The following is a 19355-nucleotide window of genomic DNA, read 5'->3' as shown; positions in this document are numbered from 1 at the left end:
TTACATCTACTTCATTCTGTCTGTTACAATATGTACTTGTAGAAGGAAAGAGTATTATAATAACTTTTTCCAATAACAGTGAGTATTCTTCTTTGATACTACACAAAAATTTGACAAGTGGTAATTTCTGTTTTCTTTTTTTTTTTGGAGATGGAGTCTCATCCTGTTGCCCAGACTGGAGTGCAGTGGTGCGATCTCAGCTCACCACAACCTCCGCCTCCTCAGTTCAAGCGATTCTCCTGCCTCAGCCTCCCAAGTAACTGGGGCTACAGGCATGTGCCACCATGCCCAGCTAATTTTTGTACTATTAGTAGAGACGGGGTTTCACCATGTTGGCCAGGCTGATCTTGAGCTCCTGACCTCAGATGATCCGCCCACTTTGGCCTCCCAAAGTGCTGGGATTACATGTGTAAGCCACTGTGTCCAGCTGACAAATGGTAATTTCTTTGTTTTTTGTTTTTTGTTTTTTTTGAGATGGAGTGTTGCTCTGTCGCCCAGGCTGGATTGCGGTAGTGCAATCTGGGCTCACTTCATGCTCCGCCTCCCGAGTTCATGCGATTCTCTTGCCTCAGCCTCCCGAGTAGTTGGGACTACAGGTGCCCGCCACCACCACACCTGGCTAATTTTTTTCTTTCTTTCTTTCTTTTTTTTTTTTTTTTTTTGAGACGGAGTCTCACTCTGTTGCCCAGCCCTGGCTGGAGTGCAGTGGCGCGATCTCGGCTCACTGCAAGCTCCGCCTCCCGGGTTCATGCCATTCTCCTGCCTCAGCCTCCCGAGTAGCTGGGACTACAGGCGCCCACAACTGCGCCCGGCTAATTTTTTGTAATTTTTAGTAGAGACGGGGTTTCACCGTGGTCTCGATCTCCTGACCTTGTGATCCGCCCGCCTCGGCCTCCCAAAGTGCTGGGATTACAGGCGTGAACCACCGCGCCAGGCCTTTTTTTTTTTTTTGTATTTTTAGTAGAGACACGATTCCACTGTGTTAACCAGGGTGGTCTTGATCTCCTAACCTTGTGATCCACCCACCTTGGCCTCCCAAAGTGCTGGGATCACAGGCATGAGCCACCGCGCCAGGCCAACAAGTGGTAATTTCTTAAGAGTTAGTTGCACAAAGGCAGGAGGATTGCTTGAGGCCAGGAGTTTGAGACCAGCCTGGGCAATATAACAAAACTGCACCTCTACAAAAAACTAAAAAATTAGTCAGGCACGGTTGTGTGCACCTGTAGTCCTAGCTACTCAAGAGGCTGAGGACGGAGGATTGCTTGAGCCCAGGAGTTCAAGGCTGCAGTGAGCTATGATCATACCACTGCAGTCTAGCCTGGGCAACAGAAAAAGACCCTGTCTCAAAAAAAAAAAAAAAAAAAAAAAGAGAAAAAGTTAGTTGCAATGAGGAATTTGAAATCACATCAGTGAATTTTTGTATTCTGTGACCTTAAAACCCATTGATCTTTCACTTTGAATTGTTTTACTTGTGCATGATTTTATAACATCAAACACTGGTCATTTGGAAAGTATTGGTTCACCAAATTGTATAGGTCATCTAAATATTGATGCATTTTATTATACAATATCAAAAAATCACATTCATTAATATTACCACTTATTTCATCAGAAAAGTCTTTATTGTAAGTTACCAAGTTGATGGCAGTGGTTATAGATTTTCCAAAATTCTAATTTTTGCTTGAAAGCTCAAATTGTAATTGATAATTGGCAATAAATACTGTCAGTTGGCTGGGCACGGTGGCTCCTGCCTGTAATCCCAGCACTTTGGGAGGCTGAGGCAGGCAGATCACCTGAGGTCAGGAGTTCGAGAACAGGCTGGCCAACATGGCGAAACCCCGTCTCTACTAAAAGTACAGAAAAATTAGTCGAACGTGGTGGCGCATGCCTGTAATCCCAGCTATTCGGAAGGCTGAGACAGAGAGTTGCTTGAACCTGGGCAGTGGAGGTTGGCAGTGAGCCGAGATCTCGCCACTGCACTCTGCCCTGGGCAACAAGAGCGAGGCTCCATCTCAAAAAATAATAAATAAATGAATAAAATAAAAAATGAACAAAGTGAGCTGCCACTCACTTTGTGCCACTCACTTTTGTGGTGGCTTGCGCCTGTAATCCCAGCACTTTGAGAGGCCAAGGTGGGCAGATCACCTGAGGTCAGGAGTTCGAGACCAGCCTGGCCAGCATCTCTCTACTAAAAATACAAATAGCTGGGCATGGTGGTGGGAGCCTGTAATTGTGGATACTTGGGAGGCAGAGGCAGAGGCAGGAGAATCACTTGTACCTGGGAAGCAGAGGTTGCAGTGAGCCGAGATCACACCATTGCACTCCAGCCTGGGTGATGAGCAAAACTCTGTCTGAAAAATAAAATAATAATAAAATAAAATGATGTTCCATGATAAAAGCAGTTATTTATTTATTTATTTATTTATTTATTTATTGAGACGGAGTCTTGCTCTGTCGCCCAGGCTGGAGTGCAGTGGCGCAGTCTTGGCTCACTGCAAGCTCCGCCTCCAGGGTTCACACCATTCTCCTGCCTCAGCCTCCCGAGTAGCTGGGACTATAGGCGTCTGCCACCACGCCTGACTAATTTTTTTTTTTTTTTTTTTTTGGTTTTTCAGTAGAAACGGGGTTTCACCGTGTTAGCCAGGATGGTCTCGATCTCCTGACCTGGTGATCTGCCTGCCTGGGCCTCCCAAAGTGTTGGGATTACAGGCACGAGCCACCACGCCTGGCCAAAAACAGTTATTTTAGCTTGCAACTTAATCATGTAGTGCTTTTTCTCAAGAAAACCATCATGTTTCAGTAAGCAGCAGAAGTAATTTAAGTCAGCTAGGCACAGTGGCTCACGCCTGTAATCCCAACACTTTGGGATTCTATTGCTATGGAAAGATCATGCAGAATGGTGGGTACAATATAATTGTCATTTGAGCAAAAGGGTAGAGAAGAGTCCGGGTGTGGTGGCTCATGCCTGTAATCCTAACACTTTGGGGGCCCAAGGTAGGTCAATCGCTTGAGCCCAGCAGTTTGAGACCAGCCTGAGTAATATTGTGAATCCCCATCTCTATAAAAAATACAAAAATTAGCTGGGCGTGGTGGTGTGTGCTTGTAGTCCCAGCTACTTGGGAAGCTGAGATGGGAGGATCCCATGAGCCCAGGAGGTCAGGACTGCAGTGAGCTGTCATTGTGCCCACTGCACTCCAGCCTGGGTGACAGAGTGAAACCATGTCTCAAAAAAAAAAAAGTGCTTTATGTATACTTCTCATTTTGTCACACATAAATTATAAACACATTTATTCAGGTGTTGAGATTTAATAAAATTAATAATTTTTACTGTGTCATCCAGGACACTCCTAAGTAGAACTGGCAATTTTCCCTTGAGATTACATGGCAGTGAAGAATACAATAACCAGTAGCACAGTCTGATTCATGCTAAGGCACCAGCAGTTATACCCACTGTTGCATTTGTACCGTCAGTGCTAATGTAAACATGGAAAAAGAAAAAAGGCAAATAATGTTTTTCTATTATAATAAAAATAGTTCTGACCTCATAGATCCCTAAAAGGGTATCAGGGACCACCAGGGGTCCATAAACGATACTTTTTGAACTACTGGCCTAAGCAGATCAGTGTTTAACCAATAAAGGCTTGTTCTTCTTTTTTTTTTTTTTTTTTGAGACGGAGTCTTGCTCTGTCACCCAGGCTGGAGTGCAGTGGCCGGATCTCAGCTCACTGCAAGCTCCGCCTCCCGGGTTTACGCCATTCTCCTGCCTCAGCCTCCCGAGTAGCTGGGACTACAGGCGCCCGCCACCTCGCCCGGCTATTTTTTTTGTATTTTTTAGTAGAGACGGGGTTTCACCGTGTTAGCCGGGATCGTCTCTCGATCTCCTGACCTCGTGATCCGCCCGTCTCGGCCTCCCAAAGTGCTGGGATTACAGGCTTGAGCCACCGCGCCCGGCCAGGCTTGTTCTTCTTAAATTTTTTCTTTTTTTTTTTTTTTTTGAGTCAAGATCTGGCTCTATCACCCAGGCTAGAGTGCAGTGGTGCAATCTCAGCTCGCCGCAACCTTCATCTCCTGAGCTCAAGTTATCCTCCCACCTTAGCCTCCCGATTAGCTGAGATTATAGGCATGCACCACCATGCCCAGCTAATTTTTATCTTTTTAAAAATTATTATTTTATTTTTTCGAGATAGTGTCTCGCTTTGTTGCCCAGACTGGAATGCAGTGGCGCAATCTCGGCTCATTGCAACCTCCGCCTCCCAGGTTCAAGCGATTGTCCTGCCTCAGTCTCCCAAGTAGCTGGGACTACAGACGTGTGCCACCACGCCCGGCTAATTTTTGTATTTTTAGTAGAGACAGGGTTTCACTATGTTGGCCAGGCTGGTCTCAAACTCCTGACCTCAGGTGATCTGCCTGCCTCGGCCTCCCAAAGTGCTGGGATTACAGGCTCGAGCCACCACGCCCAGCCAATTTTTGTATTTTTTGTGAGACAGGGTTTCACCATTTTGCCTAGGCTGGTCTCAAACTTGTGAGCTCAAGTAATCCTCCTACCTCGACCTCCCAAAGTGCTGGGATTACAGTCCCAAGCCACTGCACCCCTCTTTGTCTCCTTAAATTTTAAGCATGATTATATCATTACTGCATCTTAACCTAGTTTTTATCTTCTGACTATGGTGTAATAGTTTGGGCTGGGTGCGGTGGCTCACGCCTGTAATCCCAACACTTTGGGAGGCTGAGGCGGGTGGATCACTTGAGGTCAGGAGTTTGAGACCAGCCTGGCCAACATGGTGAAACCCCGTCTCTACCAAAAATACAAAAATTAGCCGGGCATGGTGGCGGGTGCCTGTAATCCCAGCTACTCAGGAGGCTGAGGCAGGAGAATCGCTTGAACCCGGGAGGCGGACGTTGCACTGAGCCGAGGTCACACCACTGCACTCCAGCCTGAGCAATACAGTGAGACTCAGTCTCAAAAAAAAAAAAAAAGAGAGAGAGCGATACAGTTTTATTTGGAAACCTCGATGTGTCCGATTTCAGTGTGCCATCCAAAGACCTACAAACCTCCAGAGAGAGCAGTTAGTTGCTAATAAGGGCTCTCATAATTTCCATCAAGCAGTAGTTTCACAGGTGGGCATCCATCTTGCTCCCTTCCTGGAAATCAAACTACATAATTTATTATTTTGTGTTATGTTCCTTAAAATAATATTGTACCTTTCTTCATTTCAGGGGAATGAAATGGTGTTTTATCGATTCCTTAAACTAGAAAGGTCGTAGTGTGTTGCAGATATTTCCAGAGTATTTCTGGGGATTGAAAGTGATAGAACTATGTATAAGGGCTTGAAACATTCCCAACTATTTTATTGCTTGTGTTAGATGAGATAGAAAGGAAGTGACCTACCAGTCAACTTGAGATGTATATTATATACATTCAAATATAAGAAGCCTTCTAAAAAAATGTATTGGCAGCTTTCCTTATGTTTGAGTTATAGCTACCTGAAAACTTTTGTTCCTATGCATAAAGATGTCTTTGGTGGACTTGGGAAAGAGGTTGCTAGAGGCAGCAAGAAAAGGCCAAGATGATGAAGTGAGAACATTGATGGCAAACGGCGCCCCATTCACCACAGACTGGGTAAGCTTAGAGGAAAGGTCTCTTAATTATTTCCAATGTATGCTTTACCAACCTTTTTCTTAAAGGCTAACAGACTTTATTGGTTTTTCTTCACTCCCTTTCTACCTCATATCCCTTACAAGAGTTTATTTTCTTTGTCTTATCTGAATATGTGGTTTTCTTTTTCTTTTAGTTTTCCAAATTGAGAGTCTCCTGTGGATATATAGGTGATAATTGTAAGGTATTATATACTTGTGATTTTCTATAATTTTTTAAGAGTATTTTCTAAAGGTTTAACTGTCTCTGGAGTGTACTTGCATTATAGACTTCTGTAGTTAGGTAGAAATTAAAATCAATATAATAAGAATGAATTTCTAGACTAATAAACTCCTTGTTTCCTTTTCTGTAATATGCCCTGGTTGATAAGAAATCGTTGGCCGGGCGCGGTGGCTCAAGCCTGTAATCCCAGCACTTTGGGAGGCCGAGACGGGCGGATCACGAGGTCAGGAGATCGAGACCATCCTGGCTAACACGGTGAAACCCCGTCTCTACAAAAAAATACAAAAAACTAGCCGGGCGAAGTGGCGGGCGCCTGTAGTCCCAGCTACTTGGGAGGCTGAGGCAGGAGAATGGCGTGAACCCGGGAGGCGGAGCTTGCAGTGAGCTGAGATCCGGCCACTGCACTCCAGCCTGGACGACAGAGCATGACTCCGTCTCAAAAAAAAAAAAAAAAAAAAAAAAAAGAAATCGTCTAGGCTGAGCGTGGTGGCTCACACCTGTAATCCCAGCACTTTGGGAGTCCAAGGCAGGCAGATCACCTGAGGTCAGGAGTTCGAGACCAGCCTGCTAACATGGTAAAACCCCATTTCTACTAAAAATACAAAAAATTAGCCAGGCATGGTGGTGCATGCCTGTAATCCCAGCTACTTGGGAGGCTGAGGCAGGAGAAACGCATGAACTCGGGAGGTGGAGGTTGCAGTGAGCCGAGATTGCGCCATTGCACTCCAGCTTGGAAACTCCATCTCCAAAAAAAAAAAAAAAAAAAAAAAGTCATCTAGCTGTTCTGTTTCCTTTACTACTGTTAAAAAACATTAAAGGCTGGGTGCCGTGGCTCATGCCTGTAATCCCAGCACTTTGGGAGGCCGAGGCGGGCGGATCACGAGGTCAGGAGATCCAGACCATCCTGGCTAACAGGGTGAAACCCCGTCTCTACTAAAAATACAAAAAAATTAGCCATGTGTCATGGCAGGCGCCTGTAGTCCCAGCTATTTGGGAGGGTGAGGCAGGAGAACGGCTTGAACCTGGGAGGCGGAGTTGCAGTGAGCCGAGATCGCGCCACTGCACTCCAGCCTGGGAGACAGCGAGACTCCCTCTCAAAAGAAAACAAAAACAAACAAACAAACAAAACATAAAGAGGAAGGTGTAATTTAGCCTCAACCATCTTGGAGACCAAAGAGCTTTAGAAGAAACAGGTCCGGGTTATAATGTGGGCTTTCTTAGCAGTCACAGATTTTGTATGCATTGCCTAATTTTAACAATTTCAATGAATGAATGACCTCTATTCTGGAGTGATTGAGAGGCCAGCAGATTCTTAGCACTTCACAAAAAGAAAGAAAAGGAAACCCATGATATTAGCATTTCTATAAATAGACCTGGAGAGAACAATGCGAATTAAATTCAGTCAGGCAGAGAGGCTGAAAATATGAAAAAGCAAAGAATAAACTAAACAGGCTTAAAATAAAGAGCATAACAAAAAAAAGGGAATAGATCTCTGGCCAACGTGGATGATGATGGATAACTCTTACAAGATTTACACTGGGATGACAGACTTACTTATTGCTGTTGATACATCATTGCTAAATTTTTATTGCCTCTTCATCTCATCATCATTCGTTTTGCCCTGCTTTACTGTGGCAAAAAACTTTTCTTCCAATCAATCAGATTTGTACCTCAGATTCCACATGTAACTTTCTAGTGTCTACCCTTTTTCTTTTTTAAAATTTACTTTATTTATTTATTATGGGATAGGTCTCTCTATGTTGCCCGGGCTGGTCTTGATCTCTTGGGCTCAAGCAGTCCTCCTGTCTTGACCTCCCAAAGTGCTGGGATTGCAGGCATGAGCCACCACACCCACCCTGATCCTTTTTTTTTTTTTTTTTTTAACTTTCTAAATGCTGTGTAAAGTCACGTCCTTTAGGGAACCTTACTTGATAAATCCACCTGACATAAAGCCATTATACTTAGCACTTAATCAACTGGTGGTCTATTTATTTGTCCATTAGCATGTTAATTTTTTTTTTTTTTTTTTTTTTTGAGACGGAGTTTCCTTCTGTCGCCCAGGCTGGAGTGCAGTGGCACAATCTCAGCTCACTGCAACCTCCGCCTCCCAGGTTCAAAGCAATTCTCCCTGTCTCAGCCTCCTGAGTAGCTGGGATTACAGGTGCCCACCACCATGCCTGGCTAACTTTTTTTGTATTTTTTAGTAGAGACGGGGTTTCACCATGTTGGCCAGGCGGGTCTTGAACTCCTGACCTCAGGTGATCGGCCCACCTTGGCCTCCCAAAGTGCTGGGATTACAGGTGTGAGCCAGTGCACCCGGCCCCTGGCCTTTAATTTGTAAATTTAACCATTTTTTCAGTTTTATCTGCCCAACCAGATTCTCTCTTGAAGGACAAGCACCATACCTTGTTCATTTGTATCTCTCCAGTAATGATCTAGGACTCTGCACACAGTGGTTATTCAATGAGTATTATTTTTCCACAGCTTGGAACATCACCCCTCCACCTTGCAGCTCAGTATGGTCATTATTCCACAGCAGAAGTACTCCTTCGAGCAGGTGTTAGCAGGGATGCCCGGACTAAAGTAGACAGGACCCCCTTGCACATGGCTGCTGCAGATGGACATGCACACATCGTGGAACTGCTTGTTCGGGTAAAGCAAGAATAGTGGCAAGGTTATGTTGTAAAAAAGACATCCACTTTCCTGTTTTCTTAAATGGGTACTAGGAAATGACTTGGGAAGGATTAAGTTTAGGACAGTTTATAGCATTAAGTTGCATCTGCAGGAGACTTCATGGCAGGCCAGGTGCCTGTAATCCCAGCACTTTGGGAGGCCGAGACGGGTGGATCACAAGGTCGGGAGTTCGAGACTGGCCAGACCAACATGGTGAAACCCCATTGCTACTAAAAAAAAACAAAAAAATTTAGCAGGACATGGTGGCGCGTGACTGTAATCCCAGCTACTCAGGAAGCTGAGGCAAGAGAATCACTTGAACCCAGGAGGTGGAGGTGTGGTGAGCCAAGATTGCGCCACTGCACTCCAGTCTGGATGACAGAGCAAGAATCTGTCTCAAAAAAAAAAAAAAAAAAAAGAGCCTTCATGTCTATGAGGAGTCTGTTTTCTTATTTATTTATTTATTTTGTTTTGTTTTGTTTTTGAGATAGAGTCTTGCTCTTGTTGCTTAGGCTGGAGTGCAGTGGCACGATCTCTGCTCACCACAACCTCTGCCTCCCGGGTTGAAGTGATTCTCCTGCCTCAGCCTCCCAAGTAGCTGGGATTACAGGCGCCTGCCACTATGCCCAGCCAATTTTTCTATTTTTAGTAGAGACAAGGTTTCACCGTGTTTCCCAGGCTGGTCTCAAACTCCTGACCTCCTGACGTGAGCCACCATGCCTATTTTCTAATTTATTAAAACAATTTTTTTTTTTTTTTTTTTTGAGATGAACTCTTGGCCAGGTGCGATGGCTCACTCCTGTAATCCCAGCACTTTAGGAGGCCAAGGCAGGCGGATCACCTGAGGTCAGGAGTTCGAGACCAGCCTGGCCAACATGGTGAAACCCCATCTCTACTAAAAATACAAAAATTAGCCAGGCGTGGTGGCAGGCGCCTGTAATCCCAGCTACTCAGGAGACTGAGGCAAGAGAATTGCTTGAACCCAGGAGGCGGAGGTTGCAGTGAGCCAAGATCACGCCATCGCACTCCAGCCTGGGGGACAAGAGCGAGACTTCGTCTCAAAAAAAACAAAAAAAAGAGATGAAGTCTCACACTATCGCCCAGGCTGGAGTGCAGTGGTGCAATCTTGGCTTATTGTAACCTCCGCCTCCTGGATTCAAGCGATTCTCCTACCTCAGCCTCCAAAGTAGCTGGGATTACAGGTGCCTGCCACCATGCTCAGATTTTTTTTTTTTTTTGTATTTTTAGTAGAGACAGGGTTTCACTATGTTGGCCAGGCTGGTCTCAAACTCCTGACCTTGTGATCTGCCTGCCTCAGACTCCCAAAGTGTGGGAATTACAGGTGTGAGCCACCGTGTCTGGCCCTAAAACAATTTTTTAAATTTGATACAGGGTTTCACTCTTTTGCCCTGGCTGGAGAGCAGTGGCATGATCATAGCTCACTGTAGCTTTCAACACCTGGGTTCAAGCAATCCTACTGCCTCAGTCTTCAAAGTAGCTAGGAGGACTACAGGCATCCAGCACCACGCCCAGCTAATTTATTTTTGTTTTTATTTTTTGTAGAGAATAGGATCTCATATTGCCCAGCCCAGGCTGGCTTTGAACTCCTGGCCTCAAACAATTCTCCTGCCTCAGCCTCCCAACACTGGGATTACAGGTGTGGGGTTACTGTGCTTAGCCAGTTTTTAAAATTTTTTTCTTTCTTTTTTTTTTTCTTTTTTTTCTGAGATGGAGTCTCGCTCTGTTGCCAGGCTGGAGTGCAGTGGCGCAATACCAGCTCACTGCAGCCTCTGCCTCCCAGGTGCAAGTGATTCTCCTGCCTCAGCCTCCCGAGTAGCTGGGACTACAGGCGTGCTCCACCGTGCCCAGCTAATTTTTGTATTTTTAGTAGAGATGGGGTTTCACCATGTTAGCCAGGATGGTCTCCATCCTTTGACCTTGTGATCTGCCCGCCTCACCCTCCCAAAGTGCTGGGATTATAGGCATGAGCCGCTGCACCCGACCATTTTTTAAAAATCATATTTAAAAAAAAAAAATTACAGATGAGGTCTCACTACGTTGACCAGGCTGGTCTCAGACTCCTGGCCTCAAGTGATCCTTCCATCCTCAGCCTTCCAAAGTGCTGAGATTATAGGCATGAGCCATTGCTCCCAGCCTAGTTTTCCAATTTATTATTATTATTATTATTGGTCTTTTTTTTTTTTTTTTGGAGACAGGGGTCTCACTCTGTCACCCAGGCTGGAATGCGGTGGTATGATCTCAGCTCACTGCAGCCTCCACCGCCCAGGCTCAAGAGATCCACCCACCTCACCCTCCCCTTTAGCTGGGACTACAGGCACGTACTACCACTCCCGGCTAATGTTTTGAATTTTTTGTAGAGGCATGTTTTTTCACCATATTCCCCAAGCTCATCTTGAACTCCTGAGTTCCAGCTTTTCTAATTTTTTAAAGGCTAAACAGACTTACTGATTTTTCTTCTTTCCCTTTCTGAAGGTATTCTCTGCACTTATGCCTATTTATTCAGGCACTTGGCTCTCTATTAATAAATGCAACAAAAATCTGTTCCTTCCCTCTTTGTCTTCCATCTGTTTAATTTCCCAATGATGTCCTTAGAGGACCCACTCGTTGAAAGCATTATGTCTGTCAGCATTTAGGAGAATTTGAGAAATGTTTTTCCCTTTGATATTCCTTAAATGTGATCTAGATTTGAGTACATAATATCTATGGAAATCCTCTGTATTTGATGATGGGATGTTGCACCTGTGCTCCTATAACCACTGTTTGTTGAAAAAAAAATGCTTTTCTGTGACAGAATGGTGCAGATGTGAATGCCAAGGACATGCTGAAGATGACAGCTTTGCATTGGGCCACAGAGCGCCACCATCGAGATGTTGTAGAGTTACTTATCAAATATGGAGCTGATGTCCATGCTTTCAGCAAATTTGATAAATCTGCCTTTGACATAGCTCTGGAGAAAAACAATGCTGAGATTTTGGTCATCCTCCAGGTGTGGTTCTTTTCATACTCTCCAGAGTATACGTCAATTGAAGTTAAGGATTTTTTTGTGGGAGTTGAATCAAAACTGAATTTTCCCTATCTTATTAAAATAGCATTTCTAATATGTCTCAATCTTGTGACTCAGTGTCACTATATATATAGCATATACATAACATAAATATATATTATATATGTTAATGGGATACTGCGCCCAGCTGTGTCCCATTAATTTCTGTTTCCCACCCCCCACTCCGAGATGGAGTCTCACTTTGTCGCCCAGGTTGGCGTGCAATGACACGATCTTGGCTCACTGCTCGGATTCAAGTGATTCTTCCTCCTCAGCCTCCCGGGTAGCTGGGATTACAGGTACCTGCCATCATGCCCAACTAATTTTTGTATTTTTGTAGAGATGGGTTTCACCATGTTGGCCAGGCTGGTCTTGAACTCCTGACCTCAGATGATCCGCCTGCCTCGGCCTCCCAAAGTGCTGGGATTACAGGCATGAGCAACTGCGCCCGGCCTGCCCATTAATTTCTTAAGCCAGCACTGTATATCAGGGAACAATAGGACAGGGGATATAAAAATTAACAGGACATGGGCCAGGCGTGGTTGCTCATGCCTGTAATCCCAGCACTTTGGGAGGCCGAGGCAGATGGATCACCTGAGGTCAGGAGTTTGAGACCAGCCTGGCCAATATGGCGAAACCCTGTTTCTACTAAAAATGCAAAACAAATTAGCCGGGCATGGTGGTATGTGCCTGTAATCCCAGCTACTTGGGAGGCTGAAGCAGGAGAATCGCTTGAACCTGGGAGGCAGAGGTTGCAGTGAGCCAAGATCACGCCACTGCATTTGAGCCTGGGCAACAAGCAGGATTCCATCTCAAAAAAAATATTAATATGACATGAAGTGTTCAAAGCATGATAAAAGACAGGAAATAAAATATTATAATATTGCATGATAAATAGATATCTAGTAAGTGCTATGGGAGCACAAAGGAGGGAATAGTAGGTTTTGAACGGAATATTGAAGTAGGCAGAGAAGTGAGAAAACTATATTCTAGGCTAGAATAAGAGCAAATCAAAGACACAGAGGTGTGAAAGAACATGGAATGTTCAAGAAAAAGTAGTTGAGTGATGAGAGAATGGGCAAAGGAAGCAGAGTTTGGGAGTGGCAGATGCTAAGCTTGAAAGTTAGGCTGGATTCTGAATGTAGGGATGCTTTACAGCATGTGAAGGAGTTTGAACTGTTATGTGAGCGATGGATTTGGATAGAAGTTTTTAAATAGAGGACTGATATGATTAAATTTGTTTTAAAAAGATGATGTGACACACAGATGAGAGAGAGACACTTAATGCTAATTAACTATATGATGACTTTCATTAGGCCAGGCAAGGGCCAATGAGAAATTGAACCAAGGAAGTGCTACTATTTCACCATGTAGCAGTACTACTCTTCCCTCCTGTGTGCTCCCATAGCACTTACTAGATGTCTGTTTATCATGTAATATTATAATATTTTATTTCGTATCTCTAATTTTATCATGCTGTGAGCACTTCATGTCCTAGTGGAGGATAAAGGAAAACAGCAAATTCAAAAAGGAATTTAGGCCAGGCACGGTAGCTCACACCTGAAATCCTAGCACTTTGGGAGGCCGAGGCGGGTGAATCACCTGAGGTCAGGAGTTCAAGCCCAGTCTGGCCAACATGGTGAAACCTCATCTTTACTAAAAATACAAAAATTAGCTGGTTTGTTGGTAGGTGCCTGTAATCCCAGCTACTTGGGAGATGGAGGCAGGAGGTTGAACTTGGGAGGTGGAGGTTGTAGTGAGCTGAGATCGTGCCACTGTACTCAAGCCTGGGAGACAGAGTGAGACTCTCAAAAAAAACCAAGAAGGAATTTGACAATATCCAAAGAATGGATAACCTGTTTCAATTGAAGCTCTTAGTCAAGGGGATAATTATATATGAAAAATAGTCATTTCTGGCTAGGCACGGTGGCTCATACCTATAATCCTAACACTTTGGGAGGCTGAGGAGGGTGGATTGCCTGAGCTCAGGAGTTCAAGGCCAGCCTGGGCAACTCGATGAAACCCTGTCTCTACTAAAATACAAAAGAAATTAGCCAGGCATGGCAATGTGCGCCTGTAGTCCCAGCTACCTGGGAGGCTGAGGCAGGAACCATGAAGGTGGAGGTTGCGGTGAGCCGAGATTGCACCACTGCACTCCAGCCTGGGCAACAGAGCAAGACTCCGTCTCAAAAAAAAAAAAAAAAAAAAAGGAAGAGAGAGAGAGAGAGAAAGCAAGCAAGCAAGCCATTTCTGCTGCATTTTCAGTATTTTTTTTTTCTAACTGACAGGTGGTCTATAGACTGGTTAGCCCCTTCAACTTTCAATTCTTTGTTTAGAGCCCTTTCATAACTGGACTTTTTAAAGTAGTGATTATGCTTGCAGAAAATTGCTTCTGAAAGTAATAAAATAAAGATAAGCTACTTTTCACCATAATTGAACAGATATCCCTGGAAGCAAAAGTACAGCATATGGAGCGAGACTTTAAAATCTGGCACTTATTTGCTTGTTATATATTCTCTTAGGAATTTCTTCAATGGCAGAATGGAACAAGTAGTTGGATAAAACTCTAGAGAATATTGTTCTCTGTAGATACTCTGCAGGGATCTCTTGCTAGCACACTGACTTGTAGATAATTAATCACAAAATATTAGTGCTGGAAATTACTTTTTATTTTTATTTTTATTTTTTTATTTTTGAGATGGAGTCTCACTCTGTTGCCCAGGCTGGAGTGCAGTGACGCGAGTTTTAGCCAGGATGATCTTGATCTCCCGACCTTGTGATCCACCCGCTTCGGCCTCCCAAAGTGCTGGGATTACAGGCGTGAGCCACCACGCCCGGCTGGAAATTACTTTTTAGACTATTCAGATCAACTCCCTCATTTTTCTTTTTTCTTTTTTTGAGACAGAGTCTCACTCTGTCACCCAGGCTGGAGTATAATGACGCTATTTTGGCTCACTGCAATCTCTGCCTCCTGGGTTCAAGCAATTCTCCTGCCTTAGGCTCCCGAGTAGCTGGGATTACAAGCACCCACCACCACGCCCAGCTGATACTTTTGTAGTAGAGACAGGGGTTTCACCATGTTGGCCAGGCTGGTCTCAAACTCCCGACCTCAAGTGATCCACCCGCCTCAGCCTTGCAAAGTGGTGGGATTACAGGCATGAGCCACTGCACCTGGCCTGACTCCCTCATTTTTCAAATGAAAAAAACAAGATTCATAGAGGTTAAATGAATTGTCTAGAAGTTTTTGCAAATAATACACCTTTGCTTTCCTGAAGTAGAAACAAGCTTTGGAAAGCAACCTAACAACTCTGTTGGCCTGGTCTGAAAAAAAAAGGTAGTCTTAATGAGAACTCTGATCTCCGGTGGGACATTGTATATGGGAACTAGTTATGATTGATAGAGCATTGGGGTGGGAGTGGAATATGCTGTTCAGTAACTGTGTAACTAAAGCTAATAAGTGTTCTTGGGCTGGGCATGGTGGCTCATGCCTGTAATCCTACCACTTTAGGAGGCCAAGGCGGGCGATTAGCCTGAGCCCAGGAGTTCTAGACCAGCTTGGGCAACGTGGCAAAACCCCGTATCTACTAAAAATACAAAAAATTAGCTGGGCGTAGTGGCACATGCCTGTAATCTCAGCTGCTTGGGAGGCTGAGGCATGAGAATTTCCTGAACCCAGGAAGCGGAGGTTGCAGTGAGCCGAGATCATGCCACTGCACTCCAGCCTGGGCAACAGAGCGAGACTGTCTCAAAAAAAAAAAAAAAAAAAAAAGAAAAGAAAGAAAGAAAGAAAAGAAAAGCTAATAAGTGTTCTGATTGAAATATCCTGCCTTGTTTGGTAGGAAGCAATGCAGAATCAGGTGAATGTTAATCCGGAGAGAGCCAACCCTGTGACTGACCCTGTGACTATGGCTGCTCCATTCATCTTCACATCGGGAGAGGTTGTTAAACTCACAAGCCTTGTTTCTTCAGCCAACACCAAAACAACCTCAGGTAATGTTCTGATAACATGAAATTTATTTTAGACTCAAAAATGAACAGAACCCTAGATTTTCCAAGAGATGAATGGATACCCTTTCTAATACTCCATAATTAAAATATTGCCAAAGCAGAAGATTGTAATAGATTTTAAAGCTAAGGTACTTATTCTTTCTGGGGAAGGGAAAATCATACATAGGGGTTACAAAGGAATACTTATTATGTTAAAAGTAGAATATTCTGGCTTGGGCACAGTGGCTCATATCTGTAATCCCAATGCTTTGGGAGGCCAAGGTGGGAAGATTGCTTGAGGCTACCCTGGTCTAGGCAACATAGAGAGACCCCATCCTCTACTAAAAATACATTAGGTGGGCATGATGATTCATACCTGTAGTCCCAGCTACTCAGGAGGCTGACATGGGAGGATCTCGTGAGCTCAGGAGTTGGACTTACTGTGAGTTATGATTGTGCCACTGCACTCCGGCCTGGGAGACACAGCAAGACCCTGTCTCTAAAAAAAAGGAAAATATTCTACAGATTAATCTATTGAAGGGTTATGCCTAGACCAAAAATGAAAATATGAAGGTGCCTTGACATGATATTGATAAGGGAAATAAACATTAATAGTTTAAAGCAGGCCGGGCGCGGTGGCTCAAGCCTGTAATCCCAGCACTTTGGGAGGCCGAGACGGGCGATCACGAGGTCGGGAGATCGAGACCATCCTGGCTAACACGGTGAAACCCCGTCTCTACTAAAAAAATACAAAAAACTAGCCAGGCGAGGTGGCGGGCGCCTGTAGTCCCAGCTACTCGGGAGGCTGAGGCAGGAGAATGGCGTGAACCCGGGAGGCGGAGCTTGCAGTGAGCTGAGATCCGGCCACTGCACTCCAGCCTGGGCGACAGAGCGAGACTCCGTCTCAAAAAAAAAAAAAAAAAAAAAAAGTTTAAAGCAGTAACAAAGCAGAATAAACATAAGTGGCTTTTGGAGTACTGATATAAAAGAGGTAAATGTGATTATCTGAATAAAGTATAAGAGTCTGGATTTGTTCTTGAGTGCATATATAAAAAGAAAATAGCAGAGAAAACTACTTGGTGTTGATCTTTTGAAACCTGTATGTTTTTAACTCGGCGTGGTGCCTCTTGCCTGTAGTCCCAGCACTTTGGGAGGCCAAGGCGGGTGGATCACCTGAGGTCAGAAGTTTAAGACCATCCTGGTCAACATGATGGAAGCCCATCTCTACTAAATATACAAAAATTAGCTGGATGTGGTGGCGAGTGCCTGTAATCCCAGCTACTTGGGAGGCTGAGGCAGGAGAATCGCTTGAACCTGGGGAGGAGGAGGTTGCGGTGAGCCAAGATGGTGCCATTGTGCTCCAGCCTGGGCAACGAGAGTGAAACTTCATCTCAAAAAAAAAAAAAAAGAAAAAAAAAGAAACCTGTATGTTTTCAACAAAACCATCTATCTAAATAAGAATGAATGAGTTTATTTTCAGCATCTCCTTTTTTTTTTTCCTCCAAGTTGGAGTCTAGCTCTGTTTCCCAGGCTGGAGTGCAGTGGCATAATCTTGGCTCACTTCAACCTCTGCCTCTCGGGTTCAAGTGATTCTTCTGCCTCAGCCTCCTGAGTAGCTGGTCCTACAGGCGCGTGCCACCACGCCTGGCTAATTTTTGTATTTTTACTAGAGACGGGGTTTCACCGTGTTAGCCAGGATAGTCTCGATCTCCTGACCTCGTGATCTACCCACCTCAGCCTCCCAAAGTGCTGGGATTACAGGCATGAGCCACCACCCCTGGCCTTTCAGTCAGCATCTCCTTTTACAGATATTTGTTTTACAATGAAATAACTTGTGTCCTCATTTAAATAAATTTTCCAATTGACTATTGGTTTCTTTTTCTGTTTCTTTTATTTGAAATAACAGTATCCTTAGTTAAGTTTCTATAATGTCAAAGGAAAAATCTTGACTAAGCTATTGATATTGAGAGGTAGTGTGGTAAAAGAGAAGAAACAATATGTGATATACGGGGAATTTTGGAATCAGAATTGTGCTGAAATAATTATTGGTTGACTAGCTGCTTGACCCTAGGAAAACTTCATACTTTTCTGTGCCTTGTTTACTTATCAGTAAAATTGGGATATAATAATACCTACTTTATGAGGTTGTTGTGAGAGTTTAAGAATTTGTATTTGAAGGTCCATTTTATACTCGGGTTTCAATAATAGCAATTAAATGAAAACATAATTTCTTAGCAAAGTTTGACCCCAACATGCCCACCAGGGGGCAATAGTGATCTTCATTGTATAGGCTATCAACAGTTATTTAAAATAATTTTGCATTCAGCTGGATAATACAAAAACTTTACATTAAATTTATATATACATGTAATCAGAACATTCACGATCTTTTGGATTCATATTGGTTCAGTCACACTGATTAAAACAACTTTTTTTTTTTTTTGAGATGCAGTCTCACTCTGTCGCCCAGGCTGGAGTGCAGTAGCCCAATCTCGGCTCACTACAACCTCCGCCTCCTGGGTTCAGGCGATTCTCCTGCCTTAGCCTCCCGAGTAGCTGGGACTACAGGCGCCTATCACCACACCCAGCTAATTTTTATATTTGTAGTAGAGACGGGATTTCACCATATTGGCCAGGCTGGTCTCAAACTCCTGACCTTGTGAACCACCCGCCTCAGCCACCCAAAGTGCTGGGATTACAGGCGTGAACCACTGCACCCAGTTGAGTTGGTCTTTAGTCTAACTACTGAAATTCTCCAGACCCAGATCTGGAATGATAAGCAAAGCATATTTTGGATAGAGATTCTTTGCTTGTTTCCCATGTGCCAATATCATGTTTGTCATGTAGCTTTTGGCAGACCTACTCGACTTTCTTTCCTCTTTATGTGGATAATTGCAAATTGAAATTCCTAAACTATCATATAATAGAGCTGACTGCCCCAATATCATCTTATAAAGCAGTCTACCTAGCTATCCCTCTTTAGCTGATTAGTCTACCCAATGCTTAATTGGTGCAGATAAAGGAAAGGAGAACATTTGTAAGACAAATTCAGGTCTTATAAGTGTTAGTCAACTGCTTTAAAGGATATTCTTTTCTGAAGTGGCAAGTGGGCTTCTTGTTTCCCATCATCCAATAATACTTTTAATAATTGAAGGAGCTTTCATTCTAGTGTATAGAATGCAGGCTGCCCCAAATAAAAATAAATTTTAAAGCCTTAGACTTTTTTTAAGATTTTGTTTTTTAGATTTAGATTTTTAAAAAGATTTTTTTGTTTTTGTTTGAGACAGAGTCTCACTCTGTCACCTGGACTGGAGTGCAGTGGCTCAGCCTCGGCTCACTGCAACCTCCAACCTCCACTTGCAGGGTTCAAGCGATTCTCGTGCCTCAGCCTCCTGAGTAGCTGGGATTACAGGCCCATGCCCAGCTTTTTTTTTTTTTTTTTTTCTTTCTTTCTGAGATGGAGTCTTGCTGTTGCTCCCAGCTACTCGGGAAGCTGAGGCAGGCGAATTGCTTGAACCCAGGAGGCGGAGGTCGCAGTGAGCCAAGATTGTGCCATTGCACAATGGAGTACAATGGCCTGATCTCCGCTCACTGCAACCACCGCCTCCTGGGTTCAAACGATTCGCCTGCCTCTACCTCCCAAAGTGCTGGGATTACAGGTGTGAGCCACCACGCCCGGCGTTAAAAAATCTTAATTGCTTCCTTCTCCTCAACATAAAACCCAATATTAAATGAAGTAAAATGTGCATGGAT

At 44.0% G+C, this 19355-nt stretch overlaps 1 protein-coding gene across 22 annotated transcripts in view; it reads left to right on the top strand.

Annotated features, from left to right (window-relative positions):
* The window catches only part of LOC105497832 (GA binding protein transcription factor subunit beta 2), a 71024-nt gene that overhangs the window by 13361 nt on the left and 38308 nt on the right, over window positions 1-19355 (top strand). For 10 of the 22 annotated variants that reach the window (XM_071085768.1, XM_011769266.2, XM_011769261.3 and 7 more), the window contains 5 exons: window positions 5513-5620; window positions 5793-5840; window positions 8363-8530; window positions 11364-11558; window positions 15455-15605. In XM_071085768.1, coding sequence (XP_070941869.1) covers window positions 5513-5620; window positions 5793-5840; window positions 8363-8530; window positions 11364-11558; window positions 15455-15605 — 670 coding nt within the window. Of the gene's footprint in view, window positions 1-2431; window positions 3640-3955; window positions 5119-5480; window positions 5621-5792; window positions 5841-8362; window positions 8531-11363; window positions 11559-15454; window positions 15606-19355 lie in introns of those variants that run through there. The other 12 variants (XM_024797972.2, XM_011769257.3, XM_071085759.1 and 9 more) reach the window with 5 other exon arrangements.

Source organism: Macaca nemestrina, chromosome 1, assembly GCF_043159975.1.
Source record: "Macaca nemestrina isolate mMacNem1 chromosome 1, mMacNem.hap1, whole genome shotgun sequence".
Taxonomy (NCBI): domain Eukaryota; kingdom Metazoa; phylum Chordata; class Mammalia; order Primates; family Cercopithecidae; genus Macaca; species Macaca nemestrina.
This window is presented reverse-complemented; position numbering and strand designations above follow the sequence as displayed.